Source organism: Lepidothrix coronata, unplaced genomic scaffold (assembly GCF_001604755.1).
Source record: "Lepidothrix coronata isolate B3197 unplaced genomic scaffold, Lepidothrix_coronata-1.0 Scaffold109, whole genome shotgun sequence".
NCBI lineage: Eukaryota > Metazoa > Chordata > Aves > Passeriformes > Pipridae > Lepidothrix > Lepidothrix coronata.
In genome coordinates, this window is record NW_016690289.1 from 2,637,167 (window position 1) to 2,659,876 (window position 22,710).

Below are 22,710 nucleotides of genomic sequence, written 5' to 3' on the forward strand. Positions count from 1 at the left end.
GTAGAATGGACATAAAAAGTAAGAACAGAAGCTACATCACTGCAGATTCACAGCCTAAGACTTTGGGGTCAATATGGGGCTATTATTATGGGGCTATTATTATGGGCAACTTATAAGAGGACTTAAATTTAGAGCTAATCAGCAAACCCCACACTACAAATCAGCATCATGTTATACCACAACATTTCTACACAGGTAAAAATGTGCCCCAAGAATTGCAAATGCGCACCAAAAATAATTTCAGATCACATCTGTCAAAGGCTGTCACTTGAAGATCAGACTGCAGCCCTCATTTCTCCATCACTGTAGTCAGCAAGTTTCACTTGACATCAATGCTGACAAAAAAGAAGAGGTGGGAAAGATACCATGTGTCCATAACAATATTCTGTGAAATGTAAAGGAAATATTCTACCAACAAGAGAATATTTGTTAATATGTAGATTTCCTATTTAAAAAAAGAAGATAAGAGAATCACTTAAGACCAACAGTTGGAAGTTTTTTTTATTCTCTTAAAATTTTGGTGATTAATGGCCTGGGCCATAATCAAGTCATTGTGCATCAGCTGGACTGTGGTAATTGTCTACATTTGTATTCCCTCCAAATCAAGTTCAAGGCATAATGAAATCAAGATTTAAGATAAACTGTATTATCTTACACTAGCCACAAATGCTTAAGCCTGTTACTGCTCTGGCATTAATAAGCAGCAGCTTGTTAATTCAACCCTGAGACTCAACAGCCCAAAGCACAGATCATATAAGTAACTAGAGAGATCGTGTACCCAGCCTTCTTTAAATGACAGGGAGCCTCTCTTTGGAGATATCCAAAATTCAAGTTGATGCATTTCAAAACACACCAACTTCAGCTGTACTTGCCATAAAATACCCATGTGATGTAACAAGAAAGGACTTGCATTGTTTCATACCTGCAAAACCAAACATGACCCTATACAGAACCTAGTTGTTGACAAGATCCAGTCAACTGTGTCAAAAACAGTGCCAAAACAAAAAAAACCCAAACATGTATTTGATTCTTTCCAAGGCTCGAGACAACCAACCAGTTTTATACATGAAATCTGGACTATAATCTTTTTAATCTGCCACTGAATTCCAGACTAGAAGATTCAGTTTTTTCCATCTGCTGTTCAAAAGTAAAATTTACTTTTCTCTACTTACAGAAAATTTAGGCATCACCATTAGAACCTGATGAATTGTTTCAGAGATCAGTCTGAATATATACGGACTTTAAGAAAATGGGCTCTTCTAAGCACTGTAGCACCACTTTCAACTCAACTGTTAGTCTTTAATTGACGAATACCTCTAAATCACAAATCTCCAAAAATTTAACTGGGATTATTAAATTCAACAACCTGAGCAACACCAACCACAAAATGAGGTTTATAAAAAAACCCAAAATTATCCAGTGTTTAAATCCATACACTCTAAACTAATTCTATTAGCTAGACTAAGTGATTCTCTCAGCATTACCATTAACACTCAACAGAGAGTGTCACACTAAAGGGCTTCCATGATCATGAGCAGCCACATCAGAGGACTGGGCCCAGGAACCCCATCTCAGCTCAGTCCTGGATCTTCAGCCCTGTCTGAGCTACATTACAAGGGAGCTGATTCAGCGGCTCAGTCAAAACCATGTCTATCATCGGACACAGATCCTGTTGATCTAGGCCTGGATCTTGAGACCAGACCAAATTCTTGGGTTGGCCCCAGACCTGCCTCATTCCCATAAACTTGCCTGATGATCTGCATTCTTGGCTGATCCTGGTTGCAACCTCCTGGTTTGCATTGCTTGGGTATTGCGGGACGGTGCTGGCTGTGCCAGCGCACTCAGCTTCTCATTCCCAGTCATTTAAAGAACAACCAGACTTCACTGATTCCCTGCACGGATAACCGAAACACCTGCCCTTTGCAGGCACCCAGAAAAGTCTGAGTCACGCTTGACAACAGGAGATAGTTCCCAGCTCATGCTATTCTTCCTTTTCTACAGTAGGTCTTTGTTTAATATGGCTTCATAGGAAAAGCATACTGGTTTTTGATCTATAGTTCATCTTCCATTTCCAATAGTAAAATTATGATCATGTTTTTACAATGGCCAAGTTTCTCTGTTGGTAAGTATGCACCAAAACTTTGAGTAATTTAGAGCATCTTAATGCATTCTGAAAGTACTAAAAATTGAACAGAAACTGTACTGTACTCCTTACTACAGGAAGATGTTTTCACCAGCATAACATAAGCCACTGATGATCTGAATTCTTGCCTTTCTGACAGTGCAATGCCAAATTACTATTTAGCTAAATTTTATCTTGACATAAGTGTTCATAACTCATATGGTGGAAACTACATTTTCACAATATAAATGGGCCTTTCACTTAAAATTCAAAAACCTCCTGTACCTGGGGACATATCTCCTTTATGTAAGTATTCACTTCTCTTTTGAGCTGCATGTAGGAGTATACACTCATACTCCTATGAGAGCTGGAGGCTTTTACCACTCAAAGTGAAGTCCTTACCTCACCATGGGTGCCTTGAAACTGCACCTCTATGTACTCTGGTGGCAGGGCAGGAATATTAAGAGCAGACTGGGAGAGAGGAGGGATGGAATTAACAAGTGAAGGTTCGGTGTTTCTAGCTGGAGCCACAAGATTAATGTCATCCACTTTCTGTGACAGAACATCAGAACTCTTAGCTCCCTCATCTTCTAGCTTCAATTTCTGTACTTCAGAACTTAAGTTTAGTTCATGCACAACATGTGGAGCTGGAGAGAGAGAGCTGGTAACAGCATCGACAACACTGTTCATGCCGCCTTTTTCTTTCTGCAATAGCAATGCTTCCTTGAGAGCAAGCCAAAGTCCATCAATCCAAGGATCAACCACTAATTCCAAACTGGGAATGGAGGGAAAAAAAAAAGAAGAAATGCGTGGATAAATTATTATGACTTTCTGGACTGTTAATTTAGAAATAATGAAAAGACAACAAAAACTAAAAACATTGCTAACTTTCTATTTTAATATATAACTGTGGTTGTTATCAAGATTATTTTTTTGTTTTAAAAAAATTATTTAGTTGCTATCACTATGTAAATTTATGGAGTCTAAAATGTATAATGGCCTCACTCTTCTTCCAGTTTCTCATTTTTATTTTCATATGCTGAACTTTATGACAGGAAGTTGAAGGAATGGTACCAGAATATACAACTTTTCATTGTGCTACAGCAACATCAATAGCTTACACTAATGGTCCATTTTTATTATTTTAGAACACAAGATGTAAGTTTTATGGTTATGAAAATGTTGTGTTCAACTGCCTTGCATCAGCATGCACAGAACCAATATAAGCTGCAGTTCAAAATAACTAAGACAAGACTGCAGCCTACTGGCCAGAAAGGGCAGCAGAGCAGTGAGGAAATTGTTTTCTTACATAATTCCTCTACAGCAAACAAAAAAATCTCGTTACATAACTCCTCTACAGTCAGCCTCCCTCCACTTCCCCCCCCCAAAAAAAAAGAGAAAAAACAGGTTACATTTATAATCCCTCCACTTACTCTGAACTAAATTTCTAAAACTGCTAAATATTCTCTGTTTTTCCAGGTATTACAAATGTTTGCTCACACTTTAAAAATAGTTTTACTTAATAACAGTTGAGATCGAAAAGGCATACTGTGCTCGGGTGGAACTCATTCCTATGAGGTGCTAAGTATCCAGGTTTAAAAGATTTCAAATGGTTCAGAACACTTAGCCAAAAAAACATGCAAATATTGCATCTTGAAGAAATAAAATCATAAACTCATTCAGCTCTTACCCTACACAATCATCTGCTAATCCTGTGTCATAGAAGTGCTGGGCACCAAGTTCTTGAAGTCGTCGGTCTACTGTCTTTCCACCATTACAAAAGAACATGTACTCTGAATCTCCCAGACCTAGGAAATTCAAGGAGAGAGGAATCATGTCAATTAGGCAGCCACCCAGGCTACACAGACAAAGATCTGCAAAGATAATACAGGATTTTCTTGCAGGCAAATAGAAGAATCTGATATGTTGGAGCGAGTCCAGAGGAGGATCATCAAGTTGATTAGAGGGATGGAGTACCTCTCCTATGAAGAAAGGCTGAGAGAATTGGGACTGTTCAGTCTAAAAAAGAGAAGGCTTTGGGATGACCTAATTGCAGCCTTCCAGCACCTGAAGGGAGCCTACAGGAAAGATGGAGAGAGAGGATTTACAAGGGCATGAAGTGATAGGAAAGGGGGAATGGCTTCAAACTGAAAGCAAATAGGTTTAGATTAGATATTAGGAAGAAATTCTTTACTGTGAGCGTGGTGAGGCCCTGGAACAGGTTGCCCAGGGAAGCTGTAGATGCCCCATCCCTGAAAGCGTTCAAGGTCAGGTTGCATGGAGCGCTGAGCAACTCAATCTAGTTAAAGGTGTCCCTGTCCATGGCAGGAGAGTTGGAACTAGATGATCTTTAAGGTCCCTTCCAATGATTCTATGACATAATTACATAAACACTTGTGTATGTAACTGTATTATTCAGATGCATAGGAAAATACTTATGTATATACGAACTTCAAACAAAATTGTTTTTGTCCCAACATAGAGCTGAAAAAGTGGCTCCTCCATCACAAATACAGGACAGAGAAATATTCTGAAAACACTTTGCTTTCAGTATTTCACATTTTAGAAGAATGTTGCTTTAGTTTGAGGCTTTTAAAAAACACAAAACTCCTCTTACAGGAAAAATGTAAGGAACCAAAAAAAATGAAAAAGAATATAACTGATAAGGAAGTAGGAAAATCTGAATGAAAGAATCTGGCCCAACAACCTCCTCCTCAGGAATCTAAGATTTCTTTGTAGATCTCATTTTAACTGCACTGTTTTTTCTGCCCTTTAACTATTGTGAAGATGTTCTATTAGAAGATGCTGAACAGTCAGTCAGGAAGTATGTCCATGGAGGATTTAAGAGGTCAACTAAAACACTGACCCACCCTAAAAGTGATCAGTTATCCTTAACAGATGCTTGTCTAACAATCCCAAAGACCACTGGTTAGGTAGTCTTCACACATTCTATAAGTAATCCACACCTCTGGTTCACCATCACTGTCAGAATTTTTCACAGCCTGACTCTTTCTCATGTGCAATTCCAAACCACTAGATCCTTATTATTCCCACTTCTGCTGGTTTCCTCATCATAGCTAGTATGAGGTCATGTTTTGGACTTGTGCTGCAAAGAGTGTTGATAACTCAGGGATGTTTTAGCTATTGCCGAGCAGTGCTGATACACAGAGTCAAGGCCTTTTCTGCTTCTCACTGCACTCCACCAGCAAAGAGGCTGGGGGTGCACAAGCTGGAAACAGCCATGACAGGTGACCCCAACTGACCAAAGGAACATTCCATACCATATGGCATCATGCATATAAAGCTGGGGGGAGAAGAAGGAGTGATGGCATTTATTTTCCCAAATCACTGCGATGCGTGATGGAGCCCTGCTTTGCTGGAGATGGCTGAAATACCTGTCTATCCATGGAAAAGGGTAAACGAATTCCTTCTTTTGCTTTGCTCGTGTGTGCAGCTTTTGCTTTCTCTATTAAACTGTCTTTATCTCAACCCATGAGTTTTATCACTTTTACCCCCACAATTCTCTGCCCCATCCCAAGACAGAGCAGGCAGGAGGAGTGAGAGAGCAGCTGTGGGGGGCTTGGTTGCTGGCTGGGGTTAAATCATGATGCCACCTAATAATGGACTATTCCTCTCTCCTTATAACAGCCTATTTTTTCCTTTAAGAAGGCTTCTGCTCTTGCTCAAGTAAACACTTCACTGGACCAGCTGAAATGAATACCATGAATGTATTTTAAGACTGACAACTTGTTAGACTTGAATCCTGTTATAACTTAGACACTATAATTTCTGCTACAACAGAAGTCAGTATTAATACAATGCTTATCTTCACACATGCACATATGCGTTTAGTAAGCTATGAAAAACCTAACTATTTCACAAACTGTAATGTATAACTAGGCAATAGCACAACATCTCAAAACACTACATGACTGCGATGCATATATTTCAGACTTCCACATTATGTATCCAGTTGAAATTTCCTTCTAGTGAGTACCTTCCTCTCCAGACACCTAGACATTTCCTCACTCCCAGCTATCAACTTAAAACTTGTCAGATAAAAATAACCTAGGTTCAAACAGATGTTTCTGGAGTTTGTTTATAAACACAATCTGAAAACTCAACAAACTGAGTTATCATCAGCTCAAGATACATCACATGCATTTTGCCAAATCTGTATTTTGCTTACCCATGTTTAAGATAATGTTACATTCCTTCTCTGGATAAATATGACATTCAAAATTAAAATATTACTGCAAATTTAAAGGGATGGGATGATCTTAAAAACCTTGTTTTTAAACCTTGTTTTTAAGAACATTTTATACTGCCTTTCCCTCTGTATAGAAAAATGCCCAATGACTCACACAGTCAAGTAAACTAATCTAGTTCCTAGAGATCTAACATGAAATTAAAACTTTAACAGTTATAGATAGCTTACATCATATGTTTTTTATGCAAAGAAAATTAAACAATAAAAAATTACATTAGTAGCTTACATTCAGATAATTTCTGTGACATTTTTCCTTTACTGGTCATAGAGGACATTACACAAAAAAAGTGTTTATATTTTAAAAATTAATGTTTTATAAGCACTTAAAAAAACCCAACCAACCTATTCAGAAGTAAAAAAGACAAAAATTACTCACTGACAGACAAGTTCTGCAATAATATAGAAAATAGTAAATCACCTAGCAATCCATACTGGAGATGTGCGAAATGATCAGGAGGCAAGGTTGAGTCTTGAATTTTCTTTACAAACTTGCGGGCAGTGTCTGGTGGGTCTCCAGTACCAGTAGTGGAAATAACAATAACCACAGGATCCTTTTCTGTTTCCAGGTTATACTACAAACAATAGGACAAGTTAAATTAAAAGGCGCATCTGATACCTATTTGTGGCCTCAATCTATCTTTCACCCTTCCTCTTCCCAGAGGTATGCAGAAAAACATTTAATTTCATTTTACCTATATTAAACCACAGAAAATCTTTAAAGTAATTACAAGTCATTTTGGGGATGCAATTTATAATCTTGTTTGGAATTTTCAAGATCAGATTGGGTAAAGCCCTGAGGAACCTGCTCTGACCTCAACTGACCCTGCTGCAAGATAGCCTCATGAAGTCTCTTCCAACCTGAAATATCCTACAATCCCATACACAAATGTCAAACAGCAGCATTTTGAGCAGGCTAATACACACATGAAGAATACCTCAAAACTGCACTCAGGCAGCTTAAATATGCAACTCCTACAGTATTTAATTTGTCAAGTAGAAAAACTATTTCTGTATATATGATCAAAAAACACCATAATTTCACACAGATAAGTGGAGTGTGGCCATACGAACTGTGTGCATCCCTTCTAAGTTCCATTAAGTATCATTTGGTTCTGTCTGACAACTTCAATGTTACATCTCTTGCCACAAAAACACCCTGTGCTTTGGGAGAACTAAGGTAGCTCTGAACAGTGATAATCACTCACTGTACTCTATAGCCTGACTAATTTTGGTCCCTTCACCCTGCCCCTAATTCACTTCTCTCCCCTTTGCTAATAGCGATCTTCCGTATTTCCCAGTTTCATAGGGGCTACTCCCACCATGCCAGGTTGACAAGAACTGCCTGTACTAGGGACTGTGTGTCAGTTCCATAAATTTGGGTCTCATGCAACCATTTATTTACTTCTCAAGTAAAAATCATTCAGATTCTTTGATTATTCCAGCTTTCCACCAATAGTGGGCTGGGCACTGTGCTAGCATGCTGTCGGTCAGGTCACCCACACAACTTGCTCTCACAGCACCCCTACAGCCTATGGGTTTTGAACCATGCAGCCAGCCACTGACCTGGGTGAAACATAGCTCCACAGACACCTTGTTCAGGAGTGACCTCTGGAGGTCACCAACCCCACCCCACACCCCAAGTGGGACTAACTGCCAGGGCTGCACTTGGTCAGCTACAACTGTGGTTGAATTTTGAAAACTTCTAAAGGGTAGAGATTCCCCTTTTCTTCTTTCATCCAGAAGAACTTCTCCACTAGTGTTACATCTGAGTTTATCAGATGGCAGTCAGTGGATTTGTCCTCCTGTTATACAGTTTTCTGCTGCCAAGAAGAGTTTGGCTCATGTAGGCTGCTATTAGATCACTCCTTAGCCTCATTTTTGCCATAATAAGCAACCTAAGCTCCTTCTACTGCTCCCTGGAGGTTGCAGTTTAAATTCTCTTCCAGCATTCCAAGTTTAATAAAAATAGTAGGGTTATGAGAAAATAAAGATTGCAACAGATGCTGTGTTTCACTTAAAGCAGTTTCAGGACTGCAACTCAAAACTTCAGAGTTTGAGGAGTTATGTTCTAAACATTTCACTTCATAAATCATTCAAACCTTATCCCCTTGTCAAGCCATGTAAAAAATTACCTGACACCTACAACCCAAAATATTAGGAATACAGAGAAACAGAGTATAAAGGGGTTTTGCTATTAGCAGTGTTTCCAAATCCTTCCTGAAGAACCTAAAAGCAGTTGTATGGTCAACTTGAATTACTACTGGAACAGTGTCCCGCCTCTGACAGTGGCCTACAGCAGATGCCTAGAGAAGTGTAAGCGAACAGAGTAAGCATGCAAGGATATTCCCTGATTACTTTGCCAGACTTCAATGAGTTGTGGTCCAGGAACATTCCAAACACAGGTTTTGTCTTTTACAAGTTCAGGTGAACTCCAAGTACCCACAAAATCCTGTGACTTCCAAAACTGAAGTATGAGTTGTACAAAAAAAGGCCTTAAGGGTCCTGTTGCAATAAGAACCCCGATTTTCAAAACTTCCACAGCTGATTTGATAAGTACAAACACAACAGCTTCTGTGGTGCATTGCCACAGGTGACTACTGCATTTATAAACAAAAGCAAATTCTTCAAGTAAAGAAAGTAAGAGTCCAGTGGTATGACATAAGAATTCACTAAATTTACTAATTTACTGAAGGAAGATGACAGAATCAGACACCCAGGTTTGTCTTATCCAGAATAATACATATCATGACAAATGCACTTATTCAGGTAACTCATCCAAGGCTGACTACGCACATTGTGACCCAAGATGATCTCCATTCAGCCTCACATTTTTCACTGCTACTACCTCACTTCCACTTCATTTCAGTCTTCCATAAAAAGCAATCACCATAACCAAGCAAAGATTTATGACCTTTTCTCATCCATGAGACTGTAGGTGAGAGACACTACTTGGAAACAGCCAGTGTTTCTGAGATCTGAGCAGTATTTGACCATCCACTTTTGTATGGCAAGAGGATCACATTTATGAGTATTGACTCTCTAGTCACCTACTTCATCCACACACCATCACAGCAATCCCTTTAAGTGACGACAAAATCTGAAAATACCCAACAGCTACATAAAGACGGACCTTCTAACTGACAAACAGGGAAAAAGCAGAAGCTTATGTGATTAAATCTACAAAGCTGCAGAAATTACTTTTTTCCGCAGTGCCTAATTCTCAGATTCTCAATTCAGTACATATTTCTAGCTCATCATGAACTTGTAGCTCTGAGTTGTCTTGCCAAATTTAACAGAATAGATTTATTCAAGAGTAGAAATAGCCTGTCTACCACCTGTAAAATGCAAAAGAAATTAAATAGAATGATATAAGGAGAATCTTCACATTCCAGGTTGGCTGCGTAGAAGTATCTTTGTAACGTTTAGCTACATACTTAGTGAACATCCATTCAAAATATCTCACATTTTCAAGTGCATGAAAAAAAATCTTTCAGGTGTTATTTTCTTCTCGGCCCATATGAAATACCAGGTTATCCAGTTTTGATTGTTTTTTATGGTTTTTATATGCTTTTGTTTGAGAACATACAGTTGAAAGTACTTTGTGAAGGAAATTACACTTCATGTTGCTTTTAGTTAGACACTAATAGTTTTCATATTCTTACTCTTGGATAACAGCAAGTAACAAAAAGCCACTTCCTTGCTCCAGACAAGCTTTTTATTTTTTTCTAGAATATAACTTGAGTAAATCCTGTGGGAACTGAAGTGAGTGCATATGCTAAGCAACACAAGAAGACCCCACAAAAGCTCCAGGCCATGCTGGAGCCCACAGTTAACAGCATACAGAACATCAATGCAACAAAAAAAACAGAACAAAGAGGGGGAAAAAAGTGCCTCATTTCTAACAACACAAGACCTTACTCTACTGCATAAATAAATAGTTTTCAAGAAATCACTGAATTATTGTTAGAAGAGAGATAAAGATTTACAGTTCTAATAAAAAAAGTCACAAGAAACATGTATCTTTGGCAGAAGGCTACTAAGCGACTGTATTGGTCCAAATTACTGATTCACAAGGAAAAAAATTTAAAATTCAATGGTATATTTTAGGTGGGTGCATCAGGTAGCCTTCATGATTATAAAGGGCCACCACTCAAGCACATGAAGAAAAATGCAGTTCTTAAATACTTATTTTTCAAAACAGTGTGGAGTATCTCACCTTATCCATTTCACTTATACAATGCATATCAGCTTCAAGTCCATGGGTACCTGCTTGCTGCCATATTTCCTCAGCTATGGCTTTTGCCTGCCCCTTTTGTGTTGCATAGAGGAGCAAAAACCTCCTTTTTGAATCACAGCACATTTCCCAAAACACAGGATTTTTACTTTTTTCTATAGACACTGCAGGGGAAAAAAGAATTAGAAAAAGTGAATTTATTGTAAGCAGAACAGCAAGATTTTACTTCGCTTGTGACATTCAAAAGAGATTCTTTAAAGACAGCAGTACTGGTGTTTAACTTGCAAATGAGGCATCTACTCTGAAGAGAAGCCATTTCTCACAACTAAGCTTTGCAGACCAGGTTTTGAAGGACTCATAGTATTGGTCCTGTGTGCTCTAATGTCTTGATGTTGCAATAATATTGCAATATCCCCAATATCAAGAATCTAGTTTGTAAACAATACAACACAAAAACTATTTTTATGAAAATATATATTATCTTTATTACATAAGTTATATTTTCCATTTCAAGTCAATGACTGCTTTGTTCACTTTTCTAAGATGTATTTGGAAACCAAACATAACATACACCTGGTGAAGTCAAACTATGAAGTCTGAGAAAACAAACAGAACTCTTAGTTTCTTCTTTTCTGAAATCAGTATTTTTTGCCCAAATGACTTTACTGTATACTATGCACTATGCCTGTACTTTGGAGCAAAACTATTGATTTTTATTTCACATTTCAAAAAGGAGTTTCTTACACAAGTGCAACTTGACCATGAGATTAGCTCAGCTAGTTAGAGCATGGAGCTAATAACAGCAAGGTCATAGATTCGATCACCATATGAACCATTCACTTAAGAGTTGGACTGCATGATCCTTGTGGGTCCCTTCCAACTCAGACAATTCTGTGAACTACGGAATTTACCGTTTGGGGTTTTTTCTCCTAAAAGTCAGAAACAATCTTAGAGAAATCTGCCATAGTGTAAAATAACACTCCTTCACAAAGTTCTCATAAACAGTAGGATGAATGAGATGCATAACCTTATCCATTCACCTGTCCCATGAAAGTTTGAATCCAAGAAGTTTTCTTCCATGATTTTGACACAGAGGACACAACAGATGTAAGAAAAATTTCAAGCAGCAGTAAATAAGAAAGACAGAATGTCTTTTACATGGACATTACAAATTAATCTTCTGTCAATATTTTGTCATTGCTAAGGAGTTGCAGTAGAACTCAGATACACAGAATTACAACTGAGTAATTTTCAGTTCCCAACTTGAGATATTTTTCATGTGTCTGGGTCTCACTTGCTGTACTTCACCTATTGCCCCCACAGAGCTTCAGCTAGAGAAAGCCACACGCACTGATTTACAGAAACCTGTGGCTATGTAATTTGAGGCATCTTTTTTCTGTTTCTCTCAAGGGAAAACAAACATGGCTCAATTGTATAAGAACAATATTGTACTCCATTGATATGGCAAGATATTTCCCCCCACAGTACTGTGGAAGTTTTCTCCTATGGGAATTTTTTTTAAAGCATAATTATACATCAGAAGTAGCAAAACTAAGTGATAGTTCTTAAGAGTACAGTGCCTGTAACACATGTGAATTCCATGAAAAGTGTATTTACTAAAAAATTTTGAGGTTTTCATTGTATTTTCTTCTACTACATTTTGCGTTATAGTTTTGACCTTAAATTGATTACATGTATTACCTCAAAATATTAATGATTACCCTAACAGTCATTTTAAATAAATTTGTTTACATAAACAGCTTCACGTGCATGTGCACAGAAGATGCATACAACAAAACAATAAACACAATGATTCTTCACCCTCCTTTTCCAGAAGAAATACAAAGAAATGTGCTGACATGATAACTATGAAGATTCATATAAAATAGTGTAAATACAATTTAAATACCCTCAGATCCCTGTTGTAATGCAGATTCACCCCAGTCGTGTGCTGTGTTTTCACCTAATTCTCTTGTCAGCAGGTGGCATCGCCCGACTAAAATTGGATAAACCCAATAAAGATGAAGCGGCATTTCATTACTATATTCTTTCTCATACCTCAAAAAGGGAGACAGATAATCAGTTTTCCACTGGGACCACACCGTAGCATAGAAGCCTTCTATACACAAAAAGCTGAGGGGTAAGCTGCCAACATTATAACCAAGGGACTACCAACAGACTTCAAACAAAACTCAGCTTGGGAAGACATTCATGCTTGAGCAGCACAAAAATTTTAGTAGGGGGAAAGGAGAGGGCAACAGAAAGAACACCAGTCACAATGTGGTCTGACATGGTCAATGCTGCTCCAACAGTGCCATGACCTCTGCCCAGGTCAGGCAGAGCAGCCGCGGTCTCCATAAGACATTGTAAGCTTATTCCACTCCACACACAGCAACAATAAAGGGTGTAAAAAGTAATCATACCCATTTTTGGTGCATATATGTGAACTTGGGGAGAGTTTTTTTTACTGCTGAGTGGACTAGTAGATTGCATAGCAAAACTGGAGCAACTGCACTTCTTTCAGAAGGCATGTGGAAACAAGAGAATCCATGTGGCCAGAAGAGCGGATGATGCTGGACATGCATATGCATCCTGAGAGGGTACTGTGTGTGTATGTAACAGTGTGAATGCATCTTTGCGGGAATGGGAGAGGCCACAATTAGACAATTCCTTGGAATTAGACACAGAATGCTGTTAAAATATTTGTAGGCATTTATTTATTAACATTTTGTAAGTGCCTAGTATCCTATCTGTTGCATTGTTGCTATTGATCTTGAATATGTAATTCAATCAACTGATTAAACAGTAGTTAATTTAACTCCCTAACAGTTAATTATGTCATCAATAGACCAATAAACTCCTTTGATTATGATTCAAACATGTCTTCCGTCAACAACCGAAAAGAGCCCCATGCACAAACTGATCAAGGGATGCCTGCTCAAAGAAAGAAAAATTAGTCACGCCTACCTGCAGATGAACAATCATAAACCAGCAATACGCTCTCAGATGAACATGCTGCCCACACTTCTCCTGCTTTGCTGCACTATACACTCTTCAAAGATGATATGCCATTTCCACTTACACGATGCAAGTTCAACTGGAATGAAGAGGGGGGGAAACGGTAATTCTTTACTATCGAGCTTTCTAGCTCGATCGAGAGAATCCTTCTAACTTTAACAGTATTACTACACCAACAGCCTTTAACATGTTGTTGTGTTGGTAGCTGCACATTTAAAAAACAATCTTTAAGCCGAGAAAACTACCCGGGATTTGCTGGATCAAAGCAGGGTTTAACATGAAACTAAGGATGAAATTCTAAATTATAGCTCATCTGATCCAGTATTTGGAAAAGTCAAAAAAGCTAAGAGTCCACAGAAGATTAGCAGGGAGTCTATCAGACTCGTAAGTCAACAAACAACAAGTCATCCGTGAATGCCACTGCACGACACGTGCTGGCCCCGGCAATTACTGCAAGGCCAGACCACGCAGGTCATGTACCTACTCTGTCAAATATGTCGAACTGAGCGGCGACGGACCGGATAAAAAAGCAAGAAACTTAGGTGCAGTGGTTTTATATTCTCCCGTGTGGCTTTGAAGCGGGTTGTGGGACCGTGCCTTCAGAGACATAAACGCCATTCCCAAGCCCCTTTTTCAACACCTGGTGACTTGCTCAGAACCACTTTCACTTTACCGCCAAGACAGATACAAACCCCCCCCGCGCATCTGCCCCGCCCGGCGCCCGCTATCCCCCGCAGCTGGGTACAGGAGTACTTGCGCTGGAGGACGCGATCCACAATTCCCACTCCCGAGGCAAAGCGCCAGCCCGCGCTCCGCGACCGTCCCGGCAGAGCCGCGCCAAGCCGGGTGCAGCGGCGGCGACGACGCGGCCGAGACGAGCCGGGGAGCGGGGGGGGACGGGGCGGGCTGAGCCGGGGCGGGCTGAGCGCAGCACCGCGGGGAGGGGGCGGGGGCTGCTGCCGGCGCCCGGAGGTGCCGCCAGGAGAGCGCCGGAAAATCCCGGCAGGCGCCGCGCCGGCCGTCATGGCGGCGGAGGTGAGGCTCCAGCGGCGCTCCCGCCACTGCCGCGTGCCCCCGGGACGGACGGAGCGCGGCCCCGGTCCTTGGCTGCAGTGGCAGCAGCAGTAGCAGTAGGCGCTGGGGCGGGAGGGACGTTGGGGCTGTGAGGCGGAGAGGGATGGAGGAGCCCCGCCGGTGCTGTCCCTCCCGTGTCAGACTCGCCCAGCGCCCGGGCCGCAGGGTGGAGGGCAAAGCGCCGCCCCACAGTTTCTGCTCGGGGAAACGTCCGTGTGTGTTCCCCGCTCCTCTCCCGCAGCGATCTTAGGGAAACAAGGGGCAGAGATGCGCTGCAGCCTGTCGAGCAGGTCTCGCCGCCCGCGGCAGTTTCTTTTCCTTGCATTGCCTTGCGCTGATGTTTGTGGCAGAGGGATCGTCCCAGTCCTCTCCAGCCGCCGAAAGAGGTCTTTTTTTTTTTGCTGCGTTTTAATGACACTAGTACTGTTTCCCAAACTATATATTTATATGTATTTTTCTTCCTCTAGGTATTATTTCAGAACCTACTTTTTTCAATATGGCTTTGATTAGCCGAAAAACTTTCCAGTTTTATTCATCCAGCACACCAGCAAGCAGGTCTGTTTTGATGACCCTAAGCAAGAGATTGAGCTTCATCAAGGGGCAGCAAAAGCCCCAGTGCTGTAGCTCTGTAGCCATGAGGATGCTATGTGTCAAAGATAAATCTCAGTATATGTTTTGTAGAAAAAACCACATTCAACTACGGATGCAGTCACTTTCTGTTAAAGAAACTGTGCGTCTCTGTGGAGATACTGAGAACTGTACTAAATCTGATAACATGTGGATGGATGAACAGTTATTTTTCAAGAAGTTGAACAACCTTTGTACATCAGAAGAGATTTTTGACTTTCTTAGCTCTCTAGAAGTCATGTCTGATACTATGGCCGCAGGAGCCCTGCAGAGGATTTCTGAAGTTGAGGTGGATGACAGTGGTCTGAAAAACCCTGGAGTGTTAGAGAATGAAGTTTTCAGGGCATTATGCTTGCAGTTTGAATTCGAATCTTCAAAACTGTCAAACACTGGGCTGTTGAACGCATTGCAGGCTTTGGTAATGCTACGTATAGATCCGCAGAGCACGTTGATGGTGAGCTTGCTTTCAGAGAGTGAGGAGAGACTTGGTAAGGCACAGTTGACTGTTGAAAATCTATGTGCTCTTGGAGAGAGTTTGCTTGAGTTGAAAAGCCCAAGTTGTGCGATGCTGGAACAAATTGTGAACCACATGCAAGAAAAAGACATTGAAAAGTGGAGTCCAAGGGAAATAGTGATGGTTTATAAGATACTGCAGGTGACTGCCAGGGAAAGGAAACAATACCAAAACTTGCTAAACAGACTGAACAGTGTCACTTTACCTACAGTTTCCCAGCTAAGCCCAAACTTTGCGAGTGTAATACTGAATTCACTGGTGGTTCTTTGTCAGACTCAGGCAGTTGCCTTAGTTACTGCACTGTGTAAACATTCTGCTAAGCATGTTCCATATTTCACGGATTATGAACTGGTAAATGTCCTGGACGCCTTCCTATACTTCGGACATCGTGAACAAATTTTTACAGAGGCACTGGAAATGCATGTCCCTCAGTCCATCCTTGCCATGCATCCTCAAACAGTCTGCAAAGTCATGCAGTATTGCTGCAAAAAGGCGATCCTTTCAAAGCCCATCTTTGATGCAGTGGCAGAAAGTTTCATTTCCAGTGCTGACAGACTTAACACTGACCAGATTGCTGAATATATTATATCATTTGGGACTCTTAACTACCTGCCTCCAAGTGCTTCTTCCTTGTTTAGGAGGCTTGAAACTGTGCTGCACACTCGGCTTAGTCACTTTCAGCCTCACACCTTGGTGAACCTGCTACACTCCTGTGTCCTTATTCAACGTTATCCACTAAATTTTCTGCCAAAAATATTTAGTCCCTATTTTCTGCAAAAGCTTCAAGGTAAGGAGCTATGTTTCTCTAGGAATGTTCCACATTTTTTCTACTCTGTGGTTTGTCTCTTGTCAAGCATAGTTTTTTATCACTCTCTGACAAATCAGCAATGACTTGATGATACTTATAGGTCCCTTCAAACTAAGAATATTCTGTGATGTGGCTTTAAGTGATTCAAGAGAATAGTGATAAGGAGGCTAAAGAGTGATGCCTCCTTGTCACAGTTGCAGTTGTCTTTAATGTTATATCATTTAGATGAGTTTGAAAATTTGACTGTACAATCTTAAACAGAGACTTGAATTCCCTTTAAAAATTTATTTCGGTTAATCCTTCAGCTTTTCTAGAAAATAGTGACCTGGTTTTCCCCGTGTTTGTCCTTTGTCTCATACAGGCTGCTAGAACATCTCCCATGTGATAGCCTGACCTTGGCTCTAATTATTGCATATTCCAGTACTTTTGGACACAAACCTATTATGAACAACACAACATTTTAAGAAATTCTGTGTTAGATAGTAAAGCATTTTTAGTGTCATTACAGAGAGATGTAAGCTATGCCAGAAAGGTGAGTGACTTCTTAAGATCTCAGCTAAGATCGCTCTGTTAATAAAACTAAGGTCAAATTTTCAAAGTGTTTAGAAATTTGGTTACTTTATTTTTTGTTAACATGAAATACCTTAAAGGGTTGATTTTTATGACACAGACAAATCTCCAGAAGTTATTTGGTATTATCCACTACTTGCAGATTAAAAAAAAAAAAAAAAGGTGAAACAATGAAATTCTGGTATTATAACTTGGGGAGAAGGGGTTATTGGAAGGGGATATTTATCCAAGACCTCCACTCAAGCTTATTCTCTATAGAATGTTCACTATTTCTGAGATCCTCATTTCTTTTGGTGAAAGAATATGACAGTTTTAACTAAGATCTTGCTAGTTGTATATTTTTTATGTTGATATTTCTGTAAATAATTCCCTCATTTTTCTAGCTCTGTCATTTCACATTGATCTTTCTGTTCATTTAAACAGTTACTGAGAATTGTAGTGATCAAGTAAATTGATCGATTGTAAAGATCTCTGCACGTTAAACAGAATAGCTCTTCCTAACTTCTGCGTGGTGGCTTGTGTAAAGATACTTTGTTGAAGGTACACCTGAAAGCCTGAATGTTGTTGTTTCAGCTCAGCCACCTGGTTTGAATGGAGTTGTTACCTCCCAGCTAACCCAGCTTTTTCTGACTGTCACCCTGGAGTGCCCATTTTATGAGGTACAGTACACGTGAAACCAGAATTGATGTTAACAAGAGGTGATAAGTTCATCGGGACCCTTTTTATAATTAGTTGAGGACTGTCTTTCCCATAAAAATATTCAAATTGGACAAAATAGTTTTTTTTTTTCTTGGTGAAAATATGAAGCATTTCTACCTGATTGATTGACTTGATATATTTGTGTGTTTGACAGAACTAACTTAACTCTTAAGTTATTAAAGTACTTTTTTTGTATTTACAAATACTTTTCCAACAGCTGTTTTGTTTCTGTGTTTGGCTTGTGAAGTTGTGAAGCACAAAAAGAGATCAGGCACACTTTGATGTTGGCCTGACTGGAGAGGAATGGAAACATTCCTCATGTGCATTTCTCATGAGCATATTCAGCATGACAGTGTGGAAGCTTGATGAGGATGTTCTGGTGGTTGTTTGGGGGATTTTAAGTTTCCAGCAGATCATACCTCAGACTGTAGGTCTCTCAACAGACTTGGCTTTGAAATGCACAGAATACATTTTGCTACATTAATGAGTTAATTACAAAAATGTTATCTCCTTTTTCTTTTGTTTGATTTGGTGTTCTGTCCTTATGTAGGGTCCGAAACTCCTTCCAAAGTATCAAGTAAAGGCCTTTCCGATGCCTCACAGTTCTTGTGATGTTCACCTCCTTAAGAGGGTGAAGACTGGATTACTTTATTTACTAAAAAAAAGAATATATTTTGCATCAGAAGTATCAACACCATATTTCTATGCAGTTGGTAAGTAACGTTTCTTTAGATTAATAATTAAATGTGAGTTTATCCTGCCAAAACTTTAATTCCCTTTGTAAGCATTCTAAATTCTGCAAATACAGAAAAAGTAAACTGGAATACAAAACCCTGTAGAAGGTCTGAAATGGGGAAACATTTTGGGAACTTCAAGTAAATCCATTTTTACAGTTAGAAAGAAGAAAAGGGGGAGAAAAGAACTACAGCATTTCTCGGAATTCACGCAGCCTGTCTGTACTGAAAATAGCTGCTAACTCTTTCATTCTGTATTTTTACTATCAGCTCCTTATCCTTTAAACAATTTGTATAATGTAAAGCAAAATGAGGCAGTGCCACTTGCGTGCTCTCCCCGCTTTAGTGGTGAGTAGAGAAAGGGAGAACTGGAAGGTGGGCAGCCTTGTGCCCTGCTGGGCTTCTTTCCCCTCAGCAAGAACAACTGACTACATATAGTTAGTGGGGGTTTGTGGGCTGAAGGAGAGGAGTGAGCAAAACAGTATTTCATGAAGCAGGAAAGGAAACAGAGAAGGTAGTGATGAGGAAAGATGTGTGCCCAGGAGGGGTGGATGATAATACAATGTTGGGGGAAGGGCCTCTTGGATGCCATGGATGTCAGAGGGATTTAAAAAAATAAAATAAAATAAAAGAGAGGGATGATTGCAGAATTTTTCTGCCTTCAGCTTCCACCTGGGTGTTGAAGTCGGCAGGGTTTAGGTCCAAAACTCATGTTTGCAAATTGACATAACCTATAAAACTAGGGAATTAATGAGAAAAATAAAGGATGGGGGCAGAGAGAGAGAGAGAGACTCTTCACAAAGCCCTCAAATTCCAGAGGCCCTAGCCACAGCAGCAAGGTGCCATTTGACTACATTATGGTTTTTAGTGGACTTGGAATACTAATTTGCTGGTTAGCATTAGGAAAGGCTGAAGTGTTGCTATATATCACTCATTTGTTTTAAGTCTACATACATCTTTTGCAAGCCTTTGTGATTCAGAAAAAAAAAGAATTGTGATAGTATTTTAGTTATTTTATAAAACAAAGACTGAGAGGATGAGAATTAAACAGTTCATTATATGAATGAGTTTTAATGTCACTTGTTTTTTCATTTGTACTAGATATCGAGATTAAATTAGATGAGGAGGGTTTTGTATTGCCTGTGGCCCAACGCGAAGAGGTACACAAACGGTAAGAGAATAAAAGAAACCATTGGTAAAATGTTGGTTAACATTGACAAAGAGCATCCATGGTGAAACACTGGCAAAATTTAAACTATTTGGAGTTTTTTCATTGACTTCAGCTAAGTTAAGGTTTCACAATAAAACCACTGGCAAAAGGACAAAATTAACAATCTGTGCTTTTTGCTTATCGTTTTGCCACCTGACTGTGTGGTGTCAGGCAATAAGTCTCTTTACCCAGTGAGAGTTAGGATCAAGTGATCCTGTTTGGCCTCTAGTAACATATTTAGATCTTCTGTAATTCATTTTCAAATTAAAACTAAATTTTAATCAAGTGTATTTGCATAGATTTAATATAGTTTAAGCTAGTTCACAAATTTACTTCTGTAAGGAATCCTGTGTAATGAGGATATTTGCTACAGATGCTGGGGGTTTTAACTGACAAATGCATAGGTGTTTAAAAAATATGTTAAACAAGGGTTATTTTGAGAAACCTTAGATAAGGTTAAGCAGCCTCCCAGTGTTATTTGCAACAGCACTTCTGTGAAGAAAGCAAAATACTTTGAAAAAGTTATGCTTTCTCCACCTTAACCTTCACAAGACTCAGAGACTAATATAGATTTTTTCAAAAATCCCATGCTTGAATGCTTAAGAATGGGCTTTACTGTTTTTTGAAATAACAGTTTTCATCTGTAAAAAAGGTCACAATATACTTAACATACTGAAAATTAAGCAACTTTTTAACAGTAGATATAGAAACCAAGGAGAAAAAATTTCGTTATAATCCATGATGCTCCCAATCATACATACAGGTTTAACTTAAACAGATTTAGCTTAAACTTAACTTTGACTTGAAGTGTAATGGATTTCACAGGTAAACTAGTAAGTTAAATAAATTTAGCTGCTGAAATGCTTTCAAGCTGAGGCAAGTTTTTTGTGTGTTTTTCCTTCTAAAAGAATTCAAAACAGCTTACCGATAGTAGTATTAAAAATATCAATCTCTCATTAACTTGTATGGTAATTTTTGTTCAGAGCAAAAAAAAAGCTTTTCAGATCAGTTTCACTATGCTTCAGGCTTTCAGCTCCTGCCCTTATATTGAGTGATTTAAATTGTCCTGAACTAGGTAACTCCCATCCTGCAAAATCTGATTCTAGGTGGTATAAGGAAGTAAGAAAGGAGGTATTGTTTCATATTTCTTAGGAACTGCAGTATTTGTGATTAAATAAGTGGTTGTTGGGAGTTTTTCTTTCATACTACATTTATGCTTGATTTTAGAATTGCCCTCTGTGTTGATGGTCAAAATAGATTTTGTGCTAATAGCCACAATCTGTTGGGAGAAGAAGCTATTAAACAGAGACATCTTCAGTTACTTGGTTATGAAGTTGTGCAGGTAAAGTCCAAAGACAGTAATTTGCTTTTGCTCTGGCTATATAAACATGTAAAAAATTATTTTACAATGCTTAAAACTAGTTTCAAGTAATTTCTAAGGCAGATGTAGTCTTGTCCTTACTATATTATGTTCTCTCTGCTTAGCTTTTGCCTCTTTGAGGGTGTACAGAAGGTCCTTTTTCTTCCTTGGATCAGTTGGTGTATTCTGTCTGTGTTTTCTGCTAAATAGTGGCTGCTTGAAAGATTACATCTCTGCAGTGATTAATTCAAGTCTTGACTTACAAGCAGATGTTGTGTAAGAGTTCTGTAGAATTGGCATTTTTAATTAAATTCTTTTTTAAAAGGTTTGAATTTGGGGTTTAAAAGGAAGAGTTAAAAAAACCCCAAACTGATTTGTATTGTAAATAAAATGTTCACAAGTATATCTTTATTTTTCCTGTTGAATTAAGTAGGGGTATTTTTACCTTTAAACATACTTTTAGTTTTTCAAGATTTTATTTTCCATTTATAATCACTTATTACATAAGCCTAACTCCATAATATTTAACTTAGTTTAAACTGTAATGGATTTCACTCTTTGTTTTACAATAATCTCTTTTCAGGTGATTTACAGATCAATAATACACTTAAGATTAAATGTTTCATTTTAAAGCAGAAAAATCTTTGATGTGTAATTTTTCATCTGCTTAATGAACATCTCTCTTACCCAGTTGTTTATTAAAAGGTATTTCCAGCAATCATTTTTGTTTTGTTTCCAGATTCCATATTTTGAGGTAGAGAGTCTAGAAAATTGCAGGAAAATGGCAGAATATCTGCACAAAAAAATCTTTCCTCATACATACGGACTCAGCAGATGACACTGGAGAATACCACTAAATCACAAGCTGACCTCCTGTACTACGGAGTGTAAATACTGTGCATGGAAGAAAAATGGTGTTTTCTAAATAACTCCACCGCAGATAATTTGAGCTTCTGAATTTGAAACCTTCCAATATTTGGAACAATTGACATGTAAAGAGTAATAAAGAGTATCATATTTTTTTAAGTTTTGTGTCAGTATTTATTACAAGTTGACAGGTGTGAGTGCCAGACAGTCAGTGCTGCTTTTGCCTTGTATTTCACTCATTCTGATTCGCAGCTGCAAACACACACGTGACTATTCAAGGATACTGGCCAGTCTGAATGTAAAGAATATGCCATGCTACCTCCTAATTGGGGCTTTTCTTGGCAGTATAAGAAAAAATTGTGCAATTTACTTATAGCTGTTTGTGTAATTTTCCGAATCTTTCATGAAGCTAAAATTTGCAGTAGTTGCTGAAGCAATATTGGCTTATTGCTTTTAACAGATGTAGAATGCTGTTCAATAAGTAACAATGCCTTACGGAAAATGAGAGCGCTTTTAATAAAAAAAAGATTTGCTTTACTCTGTAAAGTAACAGCTGCCACAGGATAATGGACTTGCCAACTGTCTCTGTGGGGGCACCCAATG

General features: G+C 38.9%; 2 protein-coding genes across 6 annotated transcripts in view; one reads left to right on the top strand and one right to left on the bottom strand.

Annotated features, from left to right (window-relative positions):
- MTRR (5-methyltetrahydrofolate-homocysteine methyltransferase reductase) overlaps positions 1 to 14,501 on the bottom strand; it is a 30,602-nt gene extending 16,101 nt beyond the window's left edge. The window contains exons 1-6 of one of the 4 annotated variants that reach the window (XM_017824115.1): positions 14,398 to 14,501; positions 13,594 to 13,723; positions 10,609 to 10,790; positions 6,811 to 6,964; positions 3,813 to 3,930; positions 2,525 to 2,897 (exon numbers count right to left, since the gene is read on the bottom strand). In XM_017824115.1, the coding sequence (XP_017679604.1) occupies positions 2,525 to 2,897; positions 3,813 to 3,930; positions 6,811 to 6,964; positions 10,609 to 10,752 (789 nt within the window). In that variant the 5' untranslated portion in view covers positions 10,753 to 10,790; positions 13,594 to 13,723; positions 14,398 to 14,501. Of the gene's footprint in view, positions 1 to 2,524; positions 2,898 to 3,812; positions 3,931 to 6,810; positions 6,965 to 10,608; positions 10,791 to 13,593; positions 13,724 to 14,128; positions 14,323 to 14,397 lie in introns of those variants that run through there. The other 3 variants (XM_017824116.1, XM_017824117.1, XM_017824118.1) reach the window with 3 other exon arrangements.
- Positions 14,502 to 14,595: 94 nt separating this feature from the next.
- On the top strand, positions 14,596 to 22,266 carry FASTKD3 (FAST kinase domains 3). 2 transcript variants are annotated; one of them, XM_017824120.1, is made up of 7 exons: positions 14,596 to 14,679; positions 15,186 to 16,646; positions 17,811 to 17,896; positions 18,487 to 18,649; positions 19,772 to 19,841; positions 21,108 to 21,222; positions 21,980 to 22,266. In XM_017824120.1, exons 2-7 carry the CDS (start codon positions 15,215 to 15,217, stop codon positions 22,076 to 22,078), a joined length of 1,965 nt encoding a protein of 654 aa, XP_017679609.1. In that variant the 5' UTR covers positions 14,596 to 14,679; positions 15,186 to 15,214; the 3' UTR covers positions 22,079 to 22,266. The 2 variants fall into 2 exon arrangements, with proteins under 2 accessions (XP_017679609.1, XP_017679608.1); XM_017824119.1 differs by lacking the exon at positions 14,596 to 14,679 and adding an exon at positions 15,014 to 15,104.
- The last annotated feature ends 444 nt before the right edge of the window (positions 22,267 to 22,710 follow it).

Excerpts from the sequence above, each read along its gene's own strand:
- FASTKD3 (XM_017824119.1), top strand. The coding sequence starts at position 15,056 with ATGTTTGTGGCAGAGGGATCGTCCCAGTCCTCTCCAGCCGCCGAAAGA. Across the intron at positions 17,897-18,486 it reads TGGAGTGCCCATTTTATGAG|GGTCCGAAACTCCTTCCAAA; the intron begins GTACAGTACACG and ends GTCCTTATGTAG. Across the intron at positions 21,223-21,979 it reads TTGGTTATGAAGTTGTGCAG|ATTCCATATTTTGAGGTAGA; the intron begins GTAAAGTCCAAA and ends TTTTGTTTCCAG.